The 24,074-nt window shown below is 39.5% G+C and overlaps 1 protein-coding gene across 4 annotated transcripts; it reads right to left on the minus strand.

Annotated features, from left to right (window-relative positions):
• Positions 1-1,365: 1,365 nt before the first annotated feature.
• YTHDC1 (YTH N6-methyladenosine RNA binding protein C1) lies at positions 1,366-22,827 on the minus strand. Of its 4 annotated transcripts, XM_053976883.1 has the most exons (18): positions 22,702-22,827; positions 18,805-18,906; positions 17,871-18,199; positions 17,384-17,738; positions 16,046-16,135; positions 15,480-15,533; positions 14,778-14,872; positions 12,811-12,919; positions 12,592-12,709; positions 11,672-11,756; positions 9,635-9,801; positions 7,083-7,165; positions 5,627-5,663; positions 5,494-5,533; positions 5,329-5,391; positions 3,739-3,873; positions 2,905-3,112; positions 1,366-2,514 (listed from the first exon to the last, which is right to left on the minus strand). In XM_053976883.1, the coding sequence occupies exons 1-18, from the start codon at positions 22,727-22,729 to the stop codon at positions 2,465-2,467; spliced, it is 2,148 nt and encodes a 715-aa protein (XP_053832858.1). In that variant the 5' UTR covers positions 22,730-22,827; the 3' UTR covers positions 1,366-2,464. The 4 variants fall into 4 exon arrangements, with proteins under 4 accessions (XP_053832858.1, XP_053832860.1, XP_053832859.1 ...); XM_053976885.1 differs by lacking the exon at positions 15,480-15,533; XM_053976884.1 differs by having other exon boundaries at positions 1,366-3,112.
• Positions 22,828-24,074: the final 1,247 nt, after the last annotated feature.

Below are 24,074 nucleotides of genomic sequence, written 5' to 3' on the forward strand. Positions count from 1 at the left end.
GTTAGAATCCTAAAACCACCATAAACATTACTTTCCTGGGAACCATTTCTCTTTCCCATTCAGTCAGGAATTCCTACTGTTGCATCATTCTAACTGCAACATTGCAGGGGTGTGAAAAACACCCCTGTCAGGAACTTGCCCATCTTAAATCCCAAATGCCTCTGAGCCATGCTAATTGCATGGAAAACCTCTAGAGAGGGACCTTGCAAAGAAGTAATATTCCATGTGGGAACGGTGCAATAGCCACTTGCCTTGCATGAAAAACTGGAGAGAAAATAGTGCTGCACTTGGGTAAGGCATGAAAAACTGGAGAGAAAATAGTGCTGCACTTGGGTCAGATAAGCGTGGCAGTAAATGTAGTACCTCTTCAGGTGTTAAAGATGCCTGTAAAATGCTGCTAGTCCAGGCCTCCTGTTCCAGGTAAGGTCATTTCACTGCTGTGCCAGCTTACTCAAGAAAAAACTTGCTCAAATTTTAACTGATGTTTTTAAATACTCTGGAATTGTTTTCAAATAAAACATGATTATTTGTTTACATAATAAAATTCCTTATGCCACATCAACTTTTCTTTATTAGCATTGTCATGTTTCAAAATCTGCTTAAACTTCTTCATACCACAACATGTACAAAAGCTCAACTGTTTCCAAACTACAGAGGGGTTACAAGAAGGCTCTCGGGGCAATTTTTGGTATTCTGTTCCTGTTGTCATGATGGGATTATAACACAGGGAATTTGCACAGTGAATAGGAAGGGGAACTGTGTGACACTAAGGCCCCAAATCAGAAAGGGGTTGCTGTAACTGTTCAGAGAGCTGGGTGGGTCCCTAGGCACAGCTCCACCAAGCTGGATCACCATGAGCCCCTGTCACCTAGTTGCTGAGATGTCAGTTCAGATGCCAGAAGGCCAGCAAGTCTCCCAGCATGCTGCACAGGTATTGGTCAGACAGGGCTAACAAAGGACACTGGAAAAAGAATAGATGGGAAAAGCTGGACAAAATGCACCACAGTCCCTGTAAGGAGGTGCTTCATTTCTGTAACCTACTCAGAGTAATTTGACTTATCTAGTACTGAATTTAAAAAGTAAAACAAACAACCAACCAACCCAAACAAAAAAGCTCAACCAAAACCAAAACCTCCTCTTCATTTTAGAGTCTGTATATAATGCAGAGGAAGATATCAAAGTATGAGGGTGGTCTGTGATGCATTTCTCCAATTACACATAGAATGTATTCTAAATCTAACAGACTGATCTAATCCTCCAGCTAGCAGGCATTACCACTCAGTGCACAATAAACTGTGTTGAGGTACCACCTAAACACATATTCAGCCTCTAGTACTGCTTAAAGAATCCAAACATACTTGTACATTGGAGGTCTAACTTTTTGTTTAATACATGTAGATGTTTACTGTGACTGTAGACTAAAATAAACAGAGCACAAATTATTGCCAGATCAAAAAAACACATTTCCACAAATGCCACACAGTGGCCAGTCCTATACTGCCTTTTATAAAAATAGCTGCAGCACCCAGCAGGGTGGAGCTGAGCACAGTCTGGATTTTTTACATGAGAAGACATTGAAGGAAGTTTAAGAAGTCCACCAAAGCAGTGCTACTCTTACAAGTTTTGGAAAGTTGGAAATTGCTGGACAAACTGAAGAACTTTCACTACAAGTTTTTTTTTCCCCTCACAGTTTTACCATTGGCATTTAGGTAAAATATTTCTTATTTAAGAGAAGTAACAAGTGATGACTACAAAGAACGTATGTGCAGACTCTGGATACTGCAGGACTAACACATTCCTGAGACAGGTACGTTGTGGCTGAGGACAGCTTCTCAACAGCTTGAAGACCATATGATTAAGTTGAACATGTAGGGCCCTAATAACTCTGATGAGCTGCAGGAGTTACTGGCTACTTCACTATGGAAACAGAAATGCAATTACCTTTCATATCAACAGTCCTTGTCCTAAATTCAGGCTTCAGATCAATTTCACTTACCACAAAGAACATTTGAACTATTTCTGAACAAAGATCTTTTCCTAGAACTGCTGGAATCTAGCAAAGCTGTCAAGCTTAGAAAACCAAGAAACCTGACATGCAGTTTTAAACATTTCAATAGTTACCAATTTATTTTTATATAAAAAAAAAATGGTAGCAATGTAGAATACAGCAATATTTTCTGGTTCCACGCACGCAGGTTGTGAACATTCCAAGCAATGTGTACATTTTGGAAAGAGACCAGACAAGAGAATTGACCAAAATGTTACTGAATACGGGAAGATTTTTAAAAAAAGCTAAAAATTAGGTATCAATAGTGTCTTCTTAATATTGCTTTTCTTACTGAAGACTAAAAAAAAACCACTTGACTTCACAGACAGGGTTAAAAAATGGGGGGGAAAGAGGGTTGGAAAAAAGGCTGCTACAACACTGCCATACCGTCAAAAAAAAAGAAAAAGAGATCATACTTCAGTATTTGCATACTTGATAGCAGCATTCTCCCATCGAACCATATGAAACTACAGAAGAAAACATCAAAGCAAAAAAAAAAAAAAAAAAAAAAAGGCAGTTATCCATCAGTATTCAAAAACCTAGAATGAAGTCACTAAGTAGAACACTTATCGAGAATTAATCAATATCTACATTCTTAGCTACTTCCAACTTAGTTCCAATAGAAACATGAAGTTGAGTGTCAGCTTTGTGTATTTTATTTTTGGCCTATTTGAGTTTTTCCAGTTCATAGTTCACTGCATGCTTGGAATAGAGAGGGTCATTATAAATCCTTCTACACAACGAACTTTAAGTAGACAGCTGAAAATAAAATGTACTACTTGTAAACACACAAAAAAATACAAGCTTTTTTTGTTTCAAGTGAGCACTGTTCCAGATAGATTATCTTCGGTATCTACCTCTTTCACCTCTGTCTCTGTCCCGGTCGCAAATCCTTTCTCTCTCCCTTTCCCGATCACGGCCTCTGTCACGTTCTCTGTCTCTCCGATTATCGCGAGGCCGGTCGCGCTCCCGCTCTCGGTCCCTCTCCCGGGGCCGGCTTCTCCGACCACTGACAACAGCTTGTGTGCGACGAAGGAAGTCGTCTACTCTCATGTCATAGTCGTGCTGTGATGAAAGGACAGCTCTGCTATTTTTTTTCCCAGATGAGAATTCCCTCCCTTATAGATAAGGCTGGCTGTAACTCTTCAGAAAGTCCAGTATTCAAAAAAAGGCAAACCCAAACAAACTGTCCAGCATCCATGTGCAGAATCTGGGGTTCAAATGCCAGACACCAGCAAGAGACCTGAAAGCTAAGGAGCCTTTCAAGGCAGCTAACAGATATTTAATAATCCACCCTGTTTTCTGATGTGCCTGTAAGAAGTTTTAAAACACAAAATTCTGCTGATAAAGTAATTTGTTGTCAATGAGCACAAGCAAAGTTACAGGCCTGTCCTTATTCAAACTGGGCTTCAGCGTGAAAATGTTCAGAGGTGGACAGGCTGGAAACCAATTTAAGCATACACCTCAGTTTAAGAGTATGAGAATTTTTCACCTCTCTGTCACCAGGGAGAGACATCAAATTTGCTGGAAGTGTGTAGTCAATCTAAACTGATCTTTCCAAGGAACTCTAATGCAGGTCATAAACATGCTGTTTATCATGGCCAACAAAGCTCAGGCTAGGCTACCCCTGGACCCCAGATTCCTACTTCAGCCTGCAGACTTGCATCCCCTCTGTCTGTGTGGACACTTACTACTCGTTTGTCTCTGTATCTCGCTTCATGAGGTACAGGATGATGTCCTGAGTATGGAGGGTGAGCTTGAGGTGGAGGTGCATGGTGCTGATAGTAAGGGTGGTGTGGTGGCTGCTCCATACCTGGATACGGTGGCTACAAGAAAGTTACAGGAAGTTTGTTGAAGCAAAGGAATGCACACAAGGAGTGCATCATTCAGATGGAAAACATCATCTAAATATATCTGATCACAGCCTCCTAACTGAACAACAGTCTACTTTCCATTAGGCTGGCATGCTTTACTCCTTCTCTACCATTGCTTGGGGAAGTCTAGTAAACACCCTCCCCACAGTCCAATATCCCTTCCTTTCGCATCTGGCTACTTCTGCTACTTAAATGTGGCAGTTTTGGTTTTGGGTTTTTTAAACCTTTGCATATAGAATGTGAATTCTGTCCAAACAAGTGAGCTCTTATAGAAACAAGTCATACTCATTCCTTATGAATAGGTTTCTATTCTAAATAAAAAACCAAAAAATTTGCAAGACAAATTATTTGACAAAATGCTAGGCCTTTTTTTTTGTTTTGTTTTTAAACAAGACTATTTTGGCTGATTTCTCCCATTTCTTCAATCAGCACAGTCTTCCTTTGCCATAGTACCAAAATATCTTGGCTTGCATTTTTGTTACAAAGAAAGTAAATGGAAGCACTGGATTCTAGGACAACTACTTGGACTGCACGCAGAAGAGTGGAGTAGAAAAAAAAACAAAAAAAAACCCGGATTTTCTGGAGGCTTAACTGTTTAAAACTGTTTTCCCTCCAATCTGACAATCTTGTTTACTTCCTTCAGTTGTAAGGAATTGTGTTTCAGCTGACAAAAATGAGAGGCTATAGGGAGCATCTCTATATCTGGCACTGCTTTTTGCTCATTGCCAGTACAAACAAGAGCCAAAAGACTCATTATAGTTGTGCAAAATCAGGCCAGACTTACTAAATATAACCAAAATAACCTCACTTTGACTACATCTCCTGACATAAAGGCCACAACTTGTACAAGTGAACTATCTACATAGTTGTAGATATGTACACTCATGTATCTGCTCATCTTACTGGGAAAAAAAGTGCATTTCAGTAGAGGCTGTAATACAGGAAGACTTATTTTAATTAGGTTGTGCAGCACATTTTGCTAGTTTCCTGCATGCTTCATTGCCATAGCCAAAAGCAAGCCACTGCCCAACACTAGAGCCCAGCAGCCCATTCCATGAGCCTCTTCAACAAGTCCACCTGATTGATGCATTTGCTGTTCAAGAGCCAATTACCATGAACATTTAGCAGGATACATAATGTGATCACACCCTCCCATCTAGGCTAAAGGAGGGTTCTGCTATTTCTTCAGAGCTTACTAAGAATGCCAGACTACTGTTGAAAGTAAATTTCAAAGTACTTATTACTTATCAGTATTTTTCTCCTAAATTTTTTACACTGTTACAGCAAAAGCTACATTTTAGGAAAAGCGAAGAGTTGAAAGCACACTGAATATGCCAGGCTCCTTTTGGAGGAAACAAAAAGAAGCTGTATGTTAAGGAGAAAAATCAAATTCAACAAGACACAAACCATTCCTTGCCATGGTGGTGGTGGTCCCATGTTGTGGAACTCCCTCACGTAATCATTGTAGGACTAAAATGAAAGACAGTAATATTAAAATTTGTGTTGAGTGTTCTTTGGAAATGCAGAAAGCTGAATACAAAGTTGCCCAAAAATTTGCATGCAACAACTTACCCCATTTAAAAATACATCGCGTCGAACTCCTGAAAATCGTCTGTTGGGAATAAAAAATTTGTAGAACTAAATCCAACTTATCCATGCAGACAAGTTACCAGGACATAAAATTAATAACATGAACACACCTTACCTGTCTACTTCGGGATATCTGGGATCCTTTATATACCCTGTTCGAACATCAAGCAGTATTAATTCAATTTACCGTCTCAAGTGAACGATCTTAAAAACTATATTCATTAGAAAGTGTCCTTTCATTTTGTGCTTGCTACAAAATTATGTCTACCTGCCATTACCCTCACTTTTAAAATAACTCTTGAAAACTTACAGCTTCTAAGAGACGATGCAGACAAGTAGTATAATGTAATAACAAAAAGTTACATCAATAAACCCATAAGAACTTGCACCCAGTACAAACAAATATGCAAGAGGGAAACTGTGCAAATAAAGACTTGAAATTTAGTCAACTGAATTAGGAATCCACATGAATTTGAAGAGTGCTGTCTTCAGGCATTTAGCATGTGGCTGTTACTACTCTCTAACTGTATATTCAGTAGAAGGTGTTCATCTGGGCAACCCCTAAAGATCATTTCCTAACGTTTTGGACACAGTGCTACACAGGAAATTAAAAACAAACTAGAAAGTACCTGGAAAAGCCCCACAGGGCAAAGAATTCTTACAGCTTCAGTAAATCCCTTTTAAGAGCTCAGTAGAATGGTGCAAAACATCATGCATGCTCGCACTAAAATAAAATAGTGCTTCCGACTTTCATTATTTTTTAAAAATCTTGTTCTATTTTTTAAACAATGGTCTTAGAAAGATGCAGAGCAGCAACAACACTTTTTTCATGAAAGAATGCAGTCTTTGCAGACAAGCTGGACAGATACAGGCATGTTCTGAACAGGTTTAGAAATCTACAACTGAAATAGCAGAATGCGCTTTTCTAAGAGATGTGAAGCACAATTTGGTAGACTAAAAGTAACAATTTTTTAATAGCCGCTTTCTGAAGGAAAAAAAAAAAAGCTGCACTATGATCAGTGCTGTTGCTGCAGTACCACTGCAAACACTTCCTTCTAGGGAACAACAAATTTCCCTTCATCATTAGATCCTCTTGTAAAATGCAGTGCATCCTCCTCCCTAACTCATGTCAAGCTTGTAAAAAAAACTCTCTCTGAAAACATTCCGTTGAATGTCTAGCATCAGCTCCACACAAAGGCTACTTGTCATGCAGTCTCAGCTGACATTCCCAGGTGGAAATTTCTCAAACATTTTCATTAGCATCTTGACAAGTAGGTCAGATCTAATTTTGTGCCCACATTAACACAGCACTTGAGAAGATCATTCACAATAATGTACACAATTCAAGGCTCTTAGAAAGGGCTCAGCCTAGGTTAACTCAGCTCTCAAACCAGTGAAACAGTGTCACTGAGTTCCTCGAGAGGTGGGTTAAAGCAGCAGGCAGCACTTGGAACAAGTTACATTTTTATATCCAAGTTATATCAGTATTTTACTTTTGAATTAACAAGGATATGCTAAAAGAGAAAACACTTTGAATTGGTGCACACAAATCTTCATAGTAAGATATTAACCTGGTCTTTGGTGAAACTCAGGGGGATAGTCAATCCTTGGTTTCTTTCTGCTGTTATGAATATCATAATCTTCTGGTCGACGCCTACACACAAATTAGATATCAAAGATTAAACAAGGTTGCTTGGAGCATTTGTCAGAGCAGAATACCTCACAGGAATAGTCTGAACTGCCCAGGATATCAATGTAATCATTCTCAACTCTATTTGCTTCAAAATATTCTACAGCTTTAAATCTGAACTGAAAGAATCAGAAATAGCTCAACTACATACACTCCACTGTTACTTTCTGTCTACAGGAATTTTGGTAGTTAAGGAAGGAACTCTACTGAACTGTATCTTCATCCCAAACAAAAGGTAACAAATTTGTCTAAACCCAACTCAAACTTAGGCATTAACATTACACTTCCCACATTACATTTTGAAACACCTATTGGACAACAAAGAATTTCACAGAACATTGCAGACTGAGGGTATGAAGACTACTGCATTTAATAGGTATCAGGTAAAGAATTCTAGAAAAGGCCTACTTCCACAGCATTTATAAATAAAACTCTGCATGCTTTGTGAAATTGCAACTTTAACTGTGACTCTCCTAATTGAATAGGCCAATTATATTATTTCTAATGATTTCTGTTCTAAGCAACTTACTAGCAATGCACTGGTGCATTTTACAATTTAATAATGCTCAAGCTTCCTAATAATTAAAATAATTAGGGCTCTTTTCTATAAAAACAGCTCTTTGACAGAAGAGATATTAAGAACTCTGCTCTTCCTTATAAAGTTACATTCCAGTTGCTGTTAGGCTCAAAAAAGAGCTGACAAATGGCTGCTTATTTTGCTCCAAGGTACATAAACATTACTATACTGGGAGACTCCAGTGCTAATGTAGCAGTGTTTCTAAACGCAAAGCAGCTACAAAACCATTCCCTTCTCACCCCCCTCCGCCTCCCCAACAGTATAATTTCTTTTGACAAGAGCAATAACACTTTCTTATATTGCTTAATTACTGTGCAACTTGCCAGTTGAGTAACAAATACTGACTTCTCCCTCCCTTCCCCAACTTCAATCATTAAAGCCCACCATACCCAGTTACCAAGATTTTTAAAATGGAAGCAGATTCTTTAGTATGAGCAAAAAGCCCAAAAACCAAAGCAGTTGCATCTACAGCAAATTCAGATCAAAGAAAATAAAAGCTGGTGTAAAGAATAAACATACCGCTTTCTTGTAGTTTTGAGAGTGCATTTACGACCGGTATAAAATATGATAGAAACAGTTCATATAGTAGTCCAACTACTGACTTTAAGCTGTAAGCCACATACATAAATGGAGGCCCTGGCAGGCTCGAGAAGGTGTGGTGGTGTTATATGTATAGTTTGCAGTCCATTGCAAAACCTTCACTTGTGTATACTTTATTGCACTGGAAACCTCTTAGCTTAACTCCAAAAGCCATCTTGGTGTTCAGTCCTTTAAAGCCAAAAATAAGGGGGCGCTGCCAGGTTTCCTCCTACCTACTCGTTAGTGTCCTTTTTTTTTTTTAAGCTCAAGGAAATGGGGACTCTTGTTGGGGCTCTGTACCTACCACAGGATGTTTCCACAAAAAGGAAACTTAACCAAAGGTTTCAGCCCAAACCATACATCAGTCTGTATGCAAAGTGGCTACCACGGGGAAAAGGTGTTTGGCAGAAGGGCTAGTATCAGTTCTTTGCAAAGACTTCTCCAATTCTGTAACAAGTTATACCCCCTTTTTTCTGGAAAATGATGTTAAGTTCATAAAGCAGTGATCAATAACCATGTCGATCCTCTAAAAATACTTTAAGTCCACAGGTACTGCCAGCATCTGGAAAGGTTGTATATACAGACACAGCAACAGCCATTCTTTTTGGTTTGTTGCCGGGTCTCCAAGGGCCACTTGATCCCTTTTGGAAAGAACCTACTGTTTTCAGAAGCTCAGCAAGATGTGTGAATTCAGTGGTTACATGTTAGAGAATATTTGGCAATAGGGTTAACACATCACGGTGACACAATTTGAAACAGTCCCAATAATGCTCCTCTTGAATATCAAAATAACTTAAATATTTTATCCTCAAAATGAGGCGGCATCTTCTGAAAAATTCTAAGTGATCCTTATAAAAGTCCCATATTTGATAAGGCTTATCCAGAGACACACCTGAAAGAAAAGGCTTTTACAAGATATTAACACATTTTTGGCATATAAATATTTCCTCCTCTCCATCTAGCCTGCTCATAATCAAGCCAAGCTTACCTACAGCTAGCATTACAAGTTGCATTAGCTCAATAAATGATCTAGTCTAAACTAGAGACAGAACTTTAAGAGCTTTTTTCTGCAAAAGCAAAGATCCCCATTTTCCTCTTGAAAAATGACAGACCGGGGAACCATGTGAAATCCTCAATGAAGCCACAAACTTGTCCATGCAGCTTGATTTGAGGATTTTCTCTCTTCTTTATCGCAGGGAAAGCTTTGACGAATCACATTCCTCCATCACGTTATTCTGACACATGTGCCTATTATCAGTCCAAAGAACGTTTCTAACCTTCCCACGTCCCGAACGGGGTCTCGACGGGATGGGCGTCCTCTTGATCGGGGTTGTGAGTGCATTCTTCTCTTGTGCCTCATTTTATGAATGACTTGATACAAGTCAATACTTTCATCAGGAGGGAAGAGAAGACAAAGTTGGGTTCCACATTCCGGCTCAATTTCCTAGAATTAGTTAGAAGTTCAGTAGTAGTTTATAAACTGAAGAAATTAAACTCTCCCCAAAAAACACTGACAGACATTTAAGAAAAAAAAAAAAAAAAAAAAAAAGAGGACACTTCAAAGAGATTGCAGTATCACTACAGACAGCAAAATTCACTTACATTACCTTTCACTCTTTAGGTACTACTTAGAATTTTCATAAAATAGTCCAACACTTTGGGTAACCATATCTTCCCATGAGACATACTGGCCACATCGCTGTTTTGCTATAAAATCAGAGGACTGTTTTTCATCACAAAGAAAATTATTACCTATTACAGAAAGAAAAGTGACACACGTAGGAAAAAAAATCCATCCCAGCTTCACATATAAAGCCATGGCCTGAAGAAGTTGACTACTACCACTCTGTATGAGCTCTTCATTGTATGGTAGACAGGTCCATGAAAATACCAACTCAAGGTCTGACCGCAGTCAAAACAAGCAGTTTGTGTGCTCAGGGTTATTAGGAAAGGAACACTGAATACAGAAGTCATTGTATCACACTGAAAGTTCATGTTCCACCCACACCTTAAGTAGTGGGTGCAGTTGTGCCCCTGCATCTCAAAAAATACGGCGACAATAGAAAATGTCCAAGCAGGGCACCAAGAATAACTGAATGAGTGTAACAATTCCTACATGCAATGACTGAGAAGGTCAAGTCCCTCCAGCCTAGATTAAAAGTGAAATATGTGGGATATGGGGAACAAGATGGAGATAACGGGACCGTCAGACACCACAAGTTGTCTGGAGGAGAAAGGGACAGACATGAACTTGCTGACTCTCTCTTCCAGTACAAGAACTTGGGCCATCAAATAAATCTAGCAGGAGCCAGGTGCAAAACAATCCCAAAAAGTGCTTCTTCAAACTGGTGACTGCAGGCCTGCAGAACACCTTCCCAAATGATATCGTACAGGCAGATTTTCAGTGTATGTGTCCTCAGAAGAGAGATCCATTCATAGTTGTGCAAATATAAATGGATAAATGACAACCACTTCAGGAAATAAGCAGACTTGAAAAGCAGGGAGACCAAGCATCAGGCAATGCTTGTCCAGACCATAACAGTACAGTAATTGGATGAAAAAAGCTGAAACCCACGTCCAGATTGCAAGTCTATTGTAAACAAAACATTAAAAAAAAAATCCTTGCCATTTAACAGTAACTAAGTTAATTGAAATACTATTTTTTAAGTTCACACTAAACTAAAAACAAGACCAAAACTATTGTTTTTTTCCTGCTACACAGCAAAGCAAACATATCTGTGGGCAAAACAATGCAACACAGAGTTGACATTTTCCATACAGTATGGAGATTACCTCCCACCTTGTCTTAAAAAAGCAGAACCTGATATTTTACCCACAGCGTGGGTACATGATGGCAGCAGCAACATACCTGCACTCTAGTATGTCTGAGAAGACAAAGAGCACTTAAAATTTGCTTAGCATATATTCTATAATGGGAGTCTATGCCTTAAGCAATATAGTACATATTAAAAAAATGTAATGCAGAGCGCAACTGGAAACACCAGACCTTTTTCTTAAAACCTGATGCTATATGGTTTGCACACTATACAATGCAAGGCACATCACATTTCAAATTCAGAATACCACACCGTTTTAAGCAAACACTGTTTATCATACAGATGACAACAGAATTGGCATTGTATTGTTTCCTTTTCCTTCTTCCACAACAGCATTAGAAAGAAGCAAAGTGCCTTTGCCACAGCACTCTACTCCAAGTAACTGCTATAAAAACATTCCTGATCTCCTGCACATTCAAAGCTGGAAGCAAGCACTAGAGGATGTCTGTTATAGAAAAAAAACAAGAATTAACAAACCTGTCCATCGCGTCCAATCTTTACTGGCTTATGTTCGTTCCAAGGATTGGTCAGGTGAGCAGATTTAGTGAACGGCAATTCCCGCCTAAATATGCAAGTGGCACCATTTATAGTTTTGCCTCGGTTTTTTTTATTAAGAAAAGAATTAAAAATGTATACAGCAGGAAATTACATATAAAATAATCCTGTTATTCTTTGTACTGCCAGGTCTCTGAACATATTCTTATGTTCTACATATTAGTAACTGAAGATTTCACTTTGACTTATTCCAGTAGTAACTAATATAGCTTGTACTATGACAGGCCCTCTTTTAAAAGAGAATAATTGGTCTCTGTGCAATATTGAGATTGTGCTTGTGAATACACTGACCAGTCTTCATATGTAGTAGCTCTTGGCACACACTGAAATAAATCCCTGAGCACTGACCTAACTATGAAGCTAGAAGTGCTTTGAGCTGGAGGTGGGAGTCAATAGCTTCAAGAGGACCTTTCCAATCCAGATTTTTCTCTAATTCAAAGTCTCGCTTTTCCTCTATTCAGTCTTTCTGACAGTCCAAAGTACTTGTACAACCATGCAATATGTTTCACAGGACTGCTGTAACTTTTTTCCTTAATAGAGATTTAAAATCTTTGCTGTAAGAACATACTGCTCACAACCTATACATTATGCAACACTTGCACTATCTCATATGTTGCTTCAGAACGGTAGTATTTTCTTTGTTCCGTCAGGTCAAAACAGATTTGTCCTTACGTGAATTTTTTTTTTCTTTTTCATCCACAGCTGTCTATTCAAGTGAGCAGTGAGGACAGATCTCTGGTTGAATCAAGTTTCAGAAGTATGCTGTTGGCACTTGAGTAACACACAGAAATTACATTATAATGCCTTGTTACTAACAGCAACATAAATGCACAATTGTTTACCTGCAAATCCAGTCAATTTTAAAGACACCTCCCAACATTTTTGCATTCATTCCTGCAGGCAGCACCCAATGTATAGGTGATCCTCCATGGTGGGACTCTGAAGATAATCTTGCAAACCCTAAAGGATTTTGTATGAATTGTAACAAAGATACAACAGAAAGGCTATTGCATGTAAAACTTTCTTTCCACTTACCTTGATAATAGTTCACTTTTCCTTACCTTGGAATTTGCCACTCTCTCTTACGGAAAATATCAAAATAACACTCCTTGCTGATCTAAATGCAGCATTAAGCTTCTTTTCATTCACTGGAAGTGTTGACCATACTCCCTAAAACAGAAAAACACCCACCCCATCACCAAAACATAACAGTTAATCTCAAATGATTTAGCTAACATAAATATATAATGTAGATGAAGAAAACAAGACCAAAATGTTGTACTTGAGTAGAAGATAATAGAAAGAAAAACTTATTGCTAAATTAATTTCCTTCAAGAAATATTTTAGCCTGCCTTGTACTACAACTTAAAACACTGGCTTTTCAATCTTTTTTTGAACATTGAAGATGCCTTTAGACCATCCATAATACTTCCATTGTAATTATAATGATGGGCAGCTAACTTAAAAATAGTAAGGGTGGAATTTTCACATATGTTTCAAGTGACTTAAAGAATTTATTTATTATATAACACACAGGAATTATGAAAAACCAACAGAAAAATACTAAAAGGTGGGCAGGTAGACTTGAGTACAGTATGCAGATTTGCTGAGGACAGTTTGTAGACTTTAAAATTCTTTCAGTGAAATGCCAGCAACATGAAAGACACTGAAGTAACACTTTAAACTGGCAAGACAACTCAAATCACTTTGTTGAGCCTTACACATCTCCTCCTACTACTAAACAGTACCTCTTCCATTTCACCAGCTGTTTTGCAGCCATGCACAATAAAACCCAACCTGTTTTAAGGTACCAGCTGAGCTGAGGTATAGAATAACAATTTGTTGAATTACTTCTCTGTCCATTTTCTGGGTAAACAAGCTTCAGCCTCAGAATAGGATACACATACCAAAGTTAACGTTCCTTCCCTTGCATTTTTTTAGTGATGGTAAGTATTTATGCCCTACTCTGAACTCAGATCAGTGTTTGTCTGAATCTGGTAATTCATTATAGCCACCAGAGAACTATTTGGGTTTTTTGCTAGCTTTCAGTCAGATTACATGGGTTTTGGCTGCTTGCAAAGCCCTGCTGCGAACTGAACAACCTATTACACTGGCACCACAAAAGTGAGTTTCATTAAAGTCCAACATCAATGTACTGATGCCTGTACACTGAGAGACAAAGCATCCACTCCAATAACTTCAGGAACAAGGATACTACTGCAGCTCCATACGTGGACAAAGCACAAAAAAGGATAGACTCCTTTACAAAGCTAAAGCAAACACCAGTCAGAATGCTGTTCACTGCACCTTCAAAGCTGGAAGGAGGGGTGAGAACCAAACATGCCCAGGACTCTGAGATTTGTTTAATCATTTTGATGCTATTTTCATCCTGATTTATAAAATTATAAACAGAATTCATTAACAGAATCACCCACTCTATGTATATTGTGTAACAAATATTTTCTCTGTGATCTGTTCCAAAGAACACATGCCAATACAAAACCATGAAAGTGGTGCAGTAGACACCTAGTGCAATTCCTCAAAGGCTGAAATCTGGTGCTCTGGAATCCCTCCCAAAGAACTCACTCACACCAGCACTGCCAGGCATACATTTCCATAGTAAGGCTTCAGATCCTGAGTCACCTGACCAAAATTACTCATGTAGCATTAGAAAAAAGCCAAACAACCTTCTGAACCGTCTCAGAGTACAGCAATAGGAACAGAGGTGCTGATGGATGGGAGAAAATACCACCCCAGCATTCCCGACAGAGGTTGGCTTAGTATGTTATCAAACAGACCCTAAGGCCTCTTTTAACCCTATTCTTGGCAAGATAAATGGCCAGTGGTCTAGGACCTTTTCTAGATTACAGTGAAAGCCAAAGAACCAAGGTGCAGTAACTTTTGTTGCTGCATCTACTGAGATCCAAGCGATAAAGAAAATAATGCATCCAACTACACACTCTCCCAAACTAAGGTGGGTGTGTCTGAAAACGGACAAAGAGATAAGTTTGAAGAAAATACAACATACCTTTGCCTTAGCAAGCGATACATTTTCATGGTTATTACTCTTGATGAGAAAGAATCTTGCATCTTGGAGAATGTATTTAAGTTTGCTTGTTTGGTCTGAAAAGAAAACAAAGTATCAAAATAAGCTGAACTGTAAATACTTACCAAACATGTTGCTTTGAGTACAGATAGTTTGCTTCCTTCAGAATACACAGTATCCCCACCCATTTCCTATCTATGTATTAACACAGTCAATCACCCAACTTAAAGTCAAAGCTGCAGAGCACAAAATGCCAGGGGAAACCAAATCAAAACTAAAACTCAGATATCCAAGTAAAGAAAAAAGTAAAATAAAATCAGCATGATTCAGTGATGTTCCGATACGTAGGACTTATTTCCTTGCTTAAAGATCTTTGCATAAATGATGGATAACACTCGTAACAAGCACAAACTGTTCAACAGAGAATGGTGAATGCTGTTCCTCTTTGCAGCTTTAAGGACTTCCTTTTTAAATTTGCTGCCTCTGCAAAGAGCACAGTGACTGAACTTTTTGCATATTGCTCTCAAAACATGCAAAAGTAGCTCAAGATTCAATTATCATGCTCAGAACAATGACGTGCTCAAATTGATTTATATCAGAACATCACTACTTACAGGTAATTTAATCAACAGAGACAATGGCTTGCTATGGGGCATGCATTAAAAATTCAAATTTAAATGATACCTTTTTGGACAGCACGAACGGAAGATGATAATTTCTCATGCTTCTTTTCTGAACCTGTGTTTAGCCAAAGTACATTTGTTCAGATTGAGCCTTAATAGAGATAATATACAATTTCTACAGCCTTGTCCCATACAATTTTCATTCATGACAAATTATGCTTTCTGGCGCGCACCCACACACACAAAAAATACTGTTCAATGTGCACGAGTGTTTTGTTTTGGTTTTTTTTTTTTTGTTTCAGTTTTGGGTTGTTTGATTTGGGTTTATTTTTTTAAAATAATATTTGAACAATTTCCTACTCAGAAAACTAGTCACTGAATCATCATCTTCCAAGTTTAAAAAAAATAAAAAAAAGTGAAATTTCCACTTAAGCAACAGAATAGCATTAAAGTAACAAGAAAGCCTACTTCCCCCTGAAGGTATCCACACACAACATGCCAGAAGTCAATACCAAATTATACAAAGCTACATACTCTATAAATTTCTACAGCCAGTTACATTTATTTTAGATTACACATTAAGATTTGATGCAAGTCACAATGACAAGCAACGAAAGGGAAGAATACCTGCATATGATTCTGATGCAGAACTCCCACTTCTGTCAAAAACAATTGGAGAGATACCTCTAGCTCTCTTCCTCTCCTTCTTTTTCTCATCTAAAAGAAACCATAAAAAATAAAAACCATACTTTAAACACAGGCGAAGTTGAGATTAAAAAGTAATGAGACAGGAAAATAGAATCAGTAAAAGTGAAGTTACCATTTGGCTCGCACATTAAAATTGTGGTTGTTGCCACAAAAGTATCATGCACAGTAGAAGCAAATGCTAGTTACTCAAGCTTTTCATTCAAAAAAGGAAGATGAATGGCACAAAATCTTGTACATCTGTGCAATGTTTAGAGACAATTTATTATTATTTTTAGTAAGGGTGGGTTAGCGCTTCTTTCCAGCCTTCACCCAAATGTGCAACATCTAGCACAAACTGTGTAGTGATAGTGATACGAGCTCATTTGCTCAGAGCTCAAAACCAGTAAGGGACAGGAAAACAAAACACTGTGGCACACAGGCAATTCTTTCCACTCTTAAGAAAGTGTTACGTTATACCACAGAGTTTTTTAGAACAGTTACTACAGCTTCACTTGTCTTTAGGTTACACCTTGCTGTCTCTAATTCCATACAGCAGAGCAGAGCTAAAAAAGGCAGCATATTAAGCAGGATGACCACCTATGGAGACTTCAGACAAGGAAGATACACAATAGGAATCTTAACAGGATTGCAAGCTGCTTTCCTAGAAAAAACAAACAACGAACAGCCAAACCCAAAAGTATTTACGTCATTACTGCTTCACATCTTCAAGTCAGGACCAGTTACAACATACAAATACAAACCAATTGTTTCTAGTTTCTGCTTTTATTTCGTTCTAAATTTGCCCTAATAACTAATCATTTCAACTTAGTTTTAGATTTCCTATGCTGAACACAGTCATTATTTAAGATTCAGCTATCTTTCCCCAAGGACATAGTGTTTTACTACACCAGTCTACCTGGTCACTCATCTAGATGGATACCAAGCAGCTCAACACTGAATTAAAATTAATAATTTGGAAAACTAAGCCATTAGATACCCAAGAAAATACTAATTTTAGTGTTTCAAAGCATTGAACAGCAAGGCCACAGCAGTCAAGAATACAATTAATCTTCAACACAGTAATCTGGATATCCACAATTTTGTTTTACCACTTTCCACTTTAGTACATTTTTTCCTTGCCTATGGTATTTCATAATTGACATCTTCCTGACTTCTACCACGGCTTACTTTTGGCATGGACAGGAAGTGGTCATTTTTCAAAGTAGTCAAACTTTCAGTGGCAAGGTATTTCACATTAGCATGCAAGATGCTGCCTACCTGATGCATCTGAACCAGACCCAGATCTGACTGACCCATCTGTGAAAGAGGCAGATTCAGAATCAGAATCGCTGGCTTCACTCCGTGTGTCATAGTCATTTCCTTCCTTCTGATCCCTCTCATCCTGTTCATACTCTTCTTCATCTTCCTCCCCATCTTCTTCCACCTCTTCATCCTCCTCCCCTTCATCATCTTCCTCTTCTTCCATTCCTTCCTCCTCATTCTCTGTGTTGCCTTGTTCAGAGGAACCACTACTGCCAGTCTCGTGATCTGAACAATATTCCTCAGAGTTCACCTCTTCTTTAGAAGAATGGCTAGATCTGCTTGGTCTTCTATCCACATCATGCCTGATTCTCTGATGTTTAAAGAAAAAGTGAATCAGCAGTCATATAACATTGTCAGGATGCACACACAGTCCTAAGAGGACGTGCCTTACAAAAGTCTCATAAAATTGCTTTATTTATAAGGCAGCAAGAATACTTAATACCTCTGAACCATCCGGTGTAGAAGACTTTGCCCTCCTGTCAATATCCCTCTTCCTCATGTAAGATTTTTCTGGTTGTACTTTATAAGGTTCCCTGGAACTGCTTGACATTCGCATCTTCCGATCGACATCTGGGCGCTTGTTTCTGTCAGATCTCTGATACTCCTCGGTCTTGTATTCTGACACCAGCTTTCCTTTCGTACTCACTATTCTCTTGTTATTGCTAACTGATGAACTGGGAGGCTTTGGCATCATCTGCCTCGAGGAATGCACAGAAGGTTTTTGCCTCTTGCTTTCAGCATTTTCCATCCTGTCAGTTTTTCTTTTTGATCCTTAAGTAGAAAGAAATATCAAGTTCAGTATTATCTCCAATATCAAAACAAAAACTGTACAGAGGCTTCTTCTCCCTCTATTTTAGGTAATTACCCTGCTGCAGTCATAAGGAACATCTTCCAGTTGTAGGCTTTGCAGCAACACTCAAAACTGTTTCTTAGGAACAGCTCGTGTTCTAAAACATGTATTTTACTTCACAAGAAGTACGTGTTTCTCAGATTTTATACATAGAAATGCTAAATTAACTGCTTATGGGATTGGCCTAAAGCCAAATCAAGAACTGAGCTGGAATCAAACTTTGCAACCCCTTTACTCCACTTCCATCTCACTTCATTGAGTCAAAAAGGACAGTCATTTTCTAATAGCAAATGAATTCAGAACAAGCCAGACTCAGCAACTGCTCTTGAGACAAAAGGAAATGGATTTGACTGTTTGCTTGGAGGGTCAGGTGAAAAAGCACATGCCCATGAAATAAAGACTTTTGGAACTCATTCACTCTTTGAATCAAGTTATAAAATCCACTACTTCAAAGACTAACTGAAATAAGAGAGACATTTTTTACCACTTATGTTCCTGCGGAACATCCACTACCAAAGACACATACCCTTTTTCTCACTTTTGTCTTGCTCACTGTCGGGGTTATACAACTCATCATCCTGGTCAGGAGCATCAGTTAAAATGTCATCCAGAACATTCAGTTCACCATCTGAAAATACACAAAAAAAGTAAAAACCAACCATAAAAAGTCTGGATATGTAAACTATAGAACTAGTATTTACAAACCCAAACATTTCCTTCAGGGCTACAGATCTGCAACGAAGCAAAAATTGACATCATCTTGATTTATTTCGACACTTTCATTTGGAAGGATCAGGCAAAGCAAAGAAAAGAATTAAAATATGTCACAAGATGCATTTAGACATCTAAACAAGGTCCTCATGTCACAAGTTGGCTCCTCATGTCACAAAAGCTTTGCAGGAAAGTTGACCTACAAATGAAAGCTGAGCATAAAAGTCTGTATAAAATTTTAGTAAAAGGGAGACAAGGAAATAGTCTGAGTGCCATTAGTAAAGAGGAGGGACCCTTATCTCTGCAAAGTTCTGAAATTTGCATGTTGAATTATCTCTCTTCCACTAATTTTGTTGTCATTGCTGTGTTAGAATGGTGGGTTTTGTGGTTCACTTACAAATAGAAAAAAACACAATGGGGAAAGCAGTACTTTCTGCTGCATCATTAACTCTGAGCTGTTCTGAAAAAAATTCCACAACTTGACCAAAAGGGCAAGTGTTAAAGAAAATTCATGCCAGAAGCAGTAAATGACCACACCTGCTCATAAAACTTTTAAAATCTGTCACTATTTCTGGCTGTTTCACTTCACCTGAAACCAAAAGGGATACATGGTAATTCTATAAGAAGGAGTCACAAGCTTTAGAGTAGCAGATCTATATTCCAAGCACTTTAAGAAGAGTGAACTAACCCTAAACATGCAAAGGGAAAAATAAAAAAAGGTATTAATTTTGGAGTCTCTCCAAAATTCTTAGTTCTTTCCACTTTGTGATTTTTCTGTGCTTAGGAAAAAGAAACCAGAGCAACCTCCAAGGACTCAGCTGGTTTACAATATGTGTAGCAGACACAGGTAAGGACTACTGTACTGCACGAAACTGAGGTTAATTAACTCCTCCAGAGTTTGGCAGCTTGTCTATCTCAAAATATTGAGCTGAGCCACAAATAAAATTTACAGCTTGATATTAAAAAAAAACCCAAACGTAATCCACATTACATAGATAGATATAAAAAAATTTACTATTATAATTGTCTCTCTACTATATACTACCAAATCTTAAGTCAGCAAGTGCACTAACTTCCTGCTGGAATTTCTCCACATTTTCCATGCTAAGAGAATGCAGAAGTGATCCCTAGACTGCTCAGTTGGTGCCTCTAATGCAAAGGAAATGGTGCAGAGAAAAGTGGATCAAATCTTTCTCTGGCAGTTTACAGTTAGCAGGCATTTAAAAGCACTACAAACTTGCATCACAATTCTCTTGGGAACAGCTCTTTATGTTTGTAGATATATATCCACAGCAAATATTCTTGACTGATAAATATATGAGAGTCAGATTCATGGCTGTGCAACTGCCAAACATGGGATGCAATTTCCTGGCTTTAATTCTGCTTGCCTATAGGAAGCTTGGCAAGTCTAGAGCACAAGGTTTTTTTTATGAAAAAGAGGTGCACTGAGATTAGAAAATTAAACAAATCATCCGTCTCAAATCACACGTATTGAACCTTAAATTTGTTTCCCTCTTGGTGAGAAAGCAGCATACTTGAGTAAACTACATTTAACCTACCTACTGCAGCAGCATTGAAAGGTGCTAAAAGACTCCTGTATCAGCTCATTCAGAAGTAAATGAGAAGGAAAATTTAACAGAAAATGCAAGCCTGATACACACTCTCTCCTAAATCCCTTCCAGGTTAGATGGGCCTCATTTACAGCTGGAACCTTAAAAAGGGTGCAGAAGACAGGAGCAGGATGAGTTCCTCCATCCCCTTCTATATGCACATTGACCTGATTTGTTTAGAAACACATCTCCAGATTTATTTAGCAGCCTGCTTCTTGTCTTGCAGTGGATATGCTGCTTGACTGACTTGCACGAGATGATTCCTCTCACTGAACCGCCATTGTCAGTGTTCAACCTGAAGAGCTAAATTATCTCAGAGAAGTATCAGGAAAAGCACAAAAGCAGAAACAGAAAAATGGCAGAGGACAGGTATATTTTATGGTCTATCACCACTGAAGAGGGAGGAACCAAATGAGTTCTTTCTGTGACAGATACTCCCGACAGGGCTCGCCTGCCGTTTGTCTTTTGTGGGATCCTTCCATGAACAAATTTAACTCACCCAAAATAGCAGGAAGGTAGCCTGGGAGGCCATTTCGTCTGCTGGCCAGGAGAATTAGAACTATTGGAAGGGTCCAAGCAAAAATCTGATTTGGCACACAAAAGAAATAAGTCCCTGTGATTTCAAACCAAACAGGTCTGTAAGCCTTATTTCTGCTTTTTTAAAGTTGTAAAACAGCATTTCTCTTCCAGTGGGAGCACTTACAGCAGAAATCAGTTCGGCTGCAAATGTGCATCAACACCTGTTATTCAGTCAAAATAACCCCTTTCACATGATAAATAATTAAAAACAAATTACAGAAAAAATATAATTTGACTACTGGCAGTGATTAACAAACACAAAAAAAAATTAAGGCCAACTGGATAAATATTTATATGAATAGAAATGTATAGATGACAACAGCAAACATTTCAAATTCACTGCTCATCCACAGTGGGTGATCAGATCTGTTTTGACACAACCTGATCATATTCCAATCTTACAATAATACCGTCAATCAAGCACCACCAATAATTTTATTTATCAGTTCTAAGAAAATCTACTGGGAATTTTCCATGTCATACAGCTTCACAAGAAATATCAGACAGCAAACCTTTACCACTCGGACAAAGCCATTTTTCAGACACATATCCTGCAAAAGGCTTTACAGGAAGCATTATTCTCCACAGAAATCCAAATGAACGCAATCCAAGCCACAATACCTTAGTGATACTTTGCCCTTTTATAACTCCACAACTCTCTGCACTAACGACCAAACGGCAATCTGCTACACCTAACTTTGGTTTTGCTTCTTAAAGAGGCTATTTTGTGAGAACTGACTAATATAATCTCACAGATAACATGCAGATCACTTCGGCTTCCGTGGATAGCGGCAGTCAGTTGTAAGAGCTGTGATTCTATTATTCGACAATAATTACCCTAGATTATTGTTATTCCAGAGTAATGACTCCGAAATCGTCCGACTCCTCTAACTCAAATTTATTTACCCTCAGTGCCCAGAATTCAGAGCTGACTGCAAAGTAAGATTCCAACACCAGCTTCTGCTTACTAAAGTAACTACATCCCCCCACAGAAAGCCGCGTAAAAAACCCCCAAAGCAAAACGGCCTGGCGATCTATGCACAAACAAAAAGCCGCAATAAAAGTAGCAAAAAAAAAAAAAAAAAAAAAAAAAAAAAAAAAAAAAAAAAAAAAAATCTTTTTGCGAAAACACAACCTGCAGTAACTCGCTGTCGATGATGTAAAACTTACGGCCCACGAACTTCTCCCTCTTCCTGCTGCTTGAGTCACCTTGCCCCGAGCCCGCTGCTGCCGGGACACTAAAGCACGAGGGGCCCGATTACCGCCGGCCCCCCGAGAAAACACAGCGAGCGCTTCCGCAATAAAAAAAAAAAAAAAAAAATCATCCTCGAAGGGTCACTCCTGACCCCGCCGCCCCTCCGCTCCCCTGGAGGAGACGGACGCCTCCCGGGCTGAAGGCCCAGCACCAGCTTCCAAGGTGGCCCCGGGGAGGGGGGGAAAGCTCAGGCGGGGATCGGGCCCCCGCCTGAGCCTCTCCCCCTCCCTGGGGCCTAACGCTTGCCCCCCTCTCTACCTCCACATACCCTTCTCCTCCCGGCCATCCGTCGCCATCCCGCCGCCGCGACGAGCGCCTAAGATGGAGGCTCTCCCTTCCTGCACGTAGCGCTTCCCTCTTCCCACAGGGCGCCGCTTTGTTTACGCTCCCCGCGTCAGAGCGCGCCGCGGGCGGGCGGCGGCGGGGCATGCGCCACGCGGGGCGCTGAGGGCGCCGCCGCCATGTCAGTCCCTGGCAGGTGTGGGCTGTGTTTCTCTGGCTGGGCGCAGAGGTGTAGGGAAAGGAGGAGGTTTCTCCGCTCTCGGAAGTGCGGGAAGCTCGCATTTTCCCCTGGCTGTTGTGACAGCTGTGTTTGGTGTTGGAGCCCTTTCTGAGGGTCTTGAGCGGGGCAAAGTTTAACACTACTTATTTAACCCCTGGTGTTGGGCGTTGCTGTTCCCTGGTTTTCTCTTGTTTTTTTTTTTTTTTTTTTTTTACCTTTCCCCCCACCCTTTTCATTGTTTTTTCCTTTCTTCTGGCAATCAGGGCAGTTCAGAGGAGGGTTACCAAGCTGATGAGGGGGCTGGAGCACCTCTCCTATGAGGAAAGGCTGAAAGAACTGGGATTGTTCAGCCTAGAGAAGACTTTGGAGTGACTTAATTGTAGTCTTCCAGTACTTGAAGAGAGTCTACAAGAAAGATGGTGAGAGACTTACAAGGATATGTAGGGTGAGGACAAGGGGGAATGCCTTCAAAATGAAGGAAAGTAGGTTTAGATTATATATCAGGAAGATTTTTTTTTTTACTGTGGGAGTGGTGAGGCATTGGCACAGGCTGCCCGGAGAAGCTGTGAGTGCCCCATCCCTGGAAGCGTTCAAGGGTGGGTTATATGGAGCCTTGGCCAACCTGATCTAAAATAAATTTCAGTTTAGAGCATAACTCTTTTCCACCATAATGTAGGTGGAAACTTTACCACCTCATCTTAGTTGCCCTTTTGGGCAGTTTATGAAGAAGGTTGGGCACTAAGTTGCATTTGCTAGTTAATCAGTATGTACAATACAACGAGGGGATCAGGCCACAGCATGGGTTTAGGAAAGGCAGGCCCTTCTTGACTAATCTGATCTCCTTTTAGGACCAGGTCACCTGCCCATTGGATGAGGGAAAGGCTGTGGATGTGTCTATGTGGACTTCAGTTAAGCCTTTGGTGCTGTGTCCCACAGCATTCTCCTGGAGAAGCTGGCAGCCCATGGCTCACCCAAAAGAGCAGGAAGTTCAAGGGAGACCTTGTTGCTCTCTACAACTACATGAAAGAAGGTTGTTGTGTGATGGGGGTTGGTCTCTTCTCCAGGCAAGTATCAGCAGGATGAGAGGAAATGGCTTCAGCCTGTGCCAGGGGAGGTTCAGGCTGGATATTAGGAAGAAT

Source organism: Vidua macroura, chromosome 4 (genome assembly GCF_024509145.1).
Source record: "Vidua macroura isolate BioBank_ID:100142 chromosome 4, ASM2450914v1, whole genome shotgun sequence".
Taxonomy (NCBI): domain Eukaryota; kingdom Metazoa; phylum Chordata; class Aves; order Passeriformes; family Viduidae; genus Vidua; species Vidua macroura.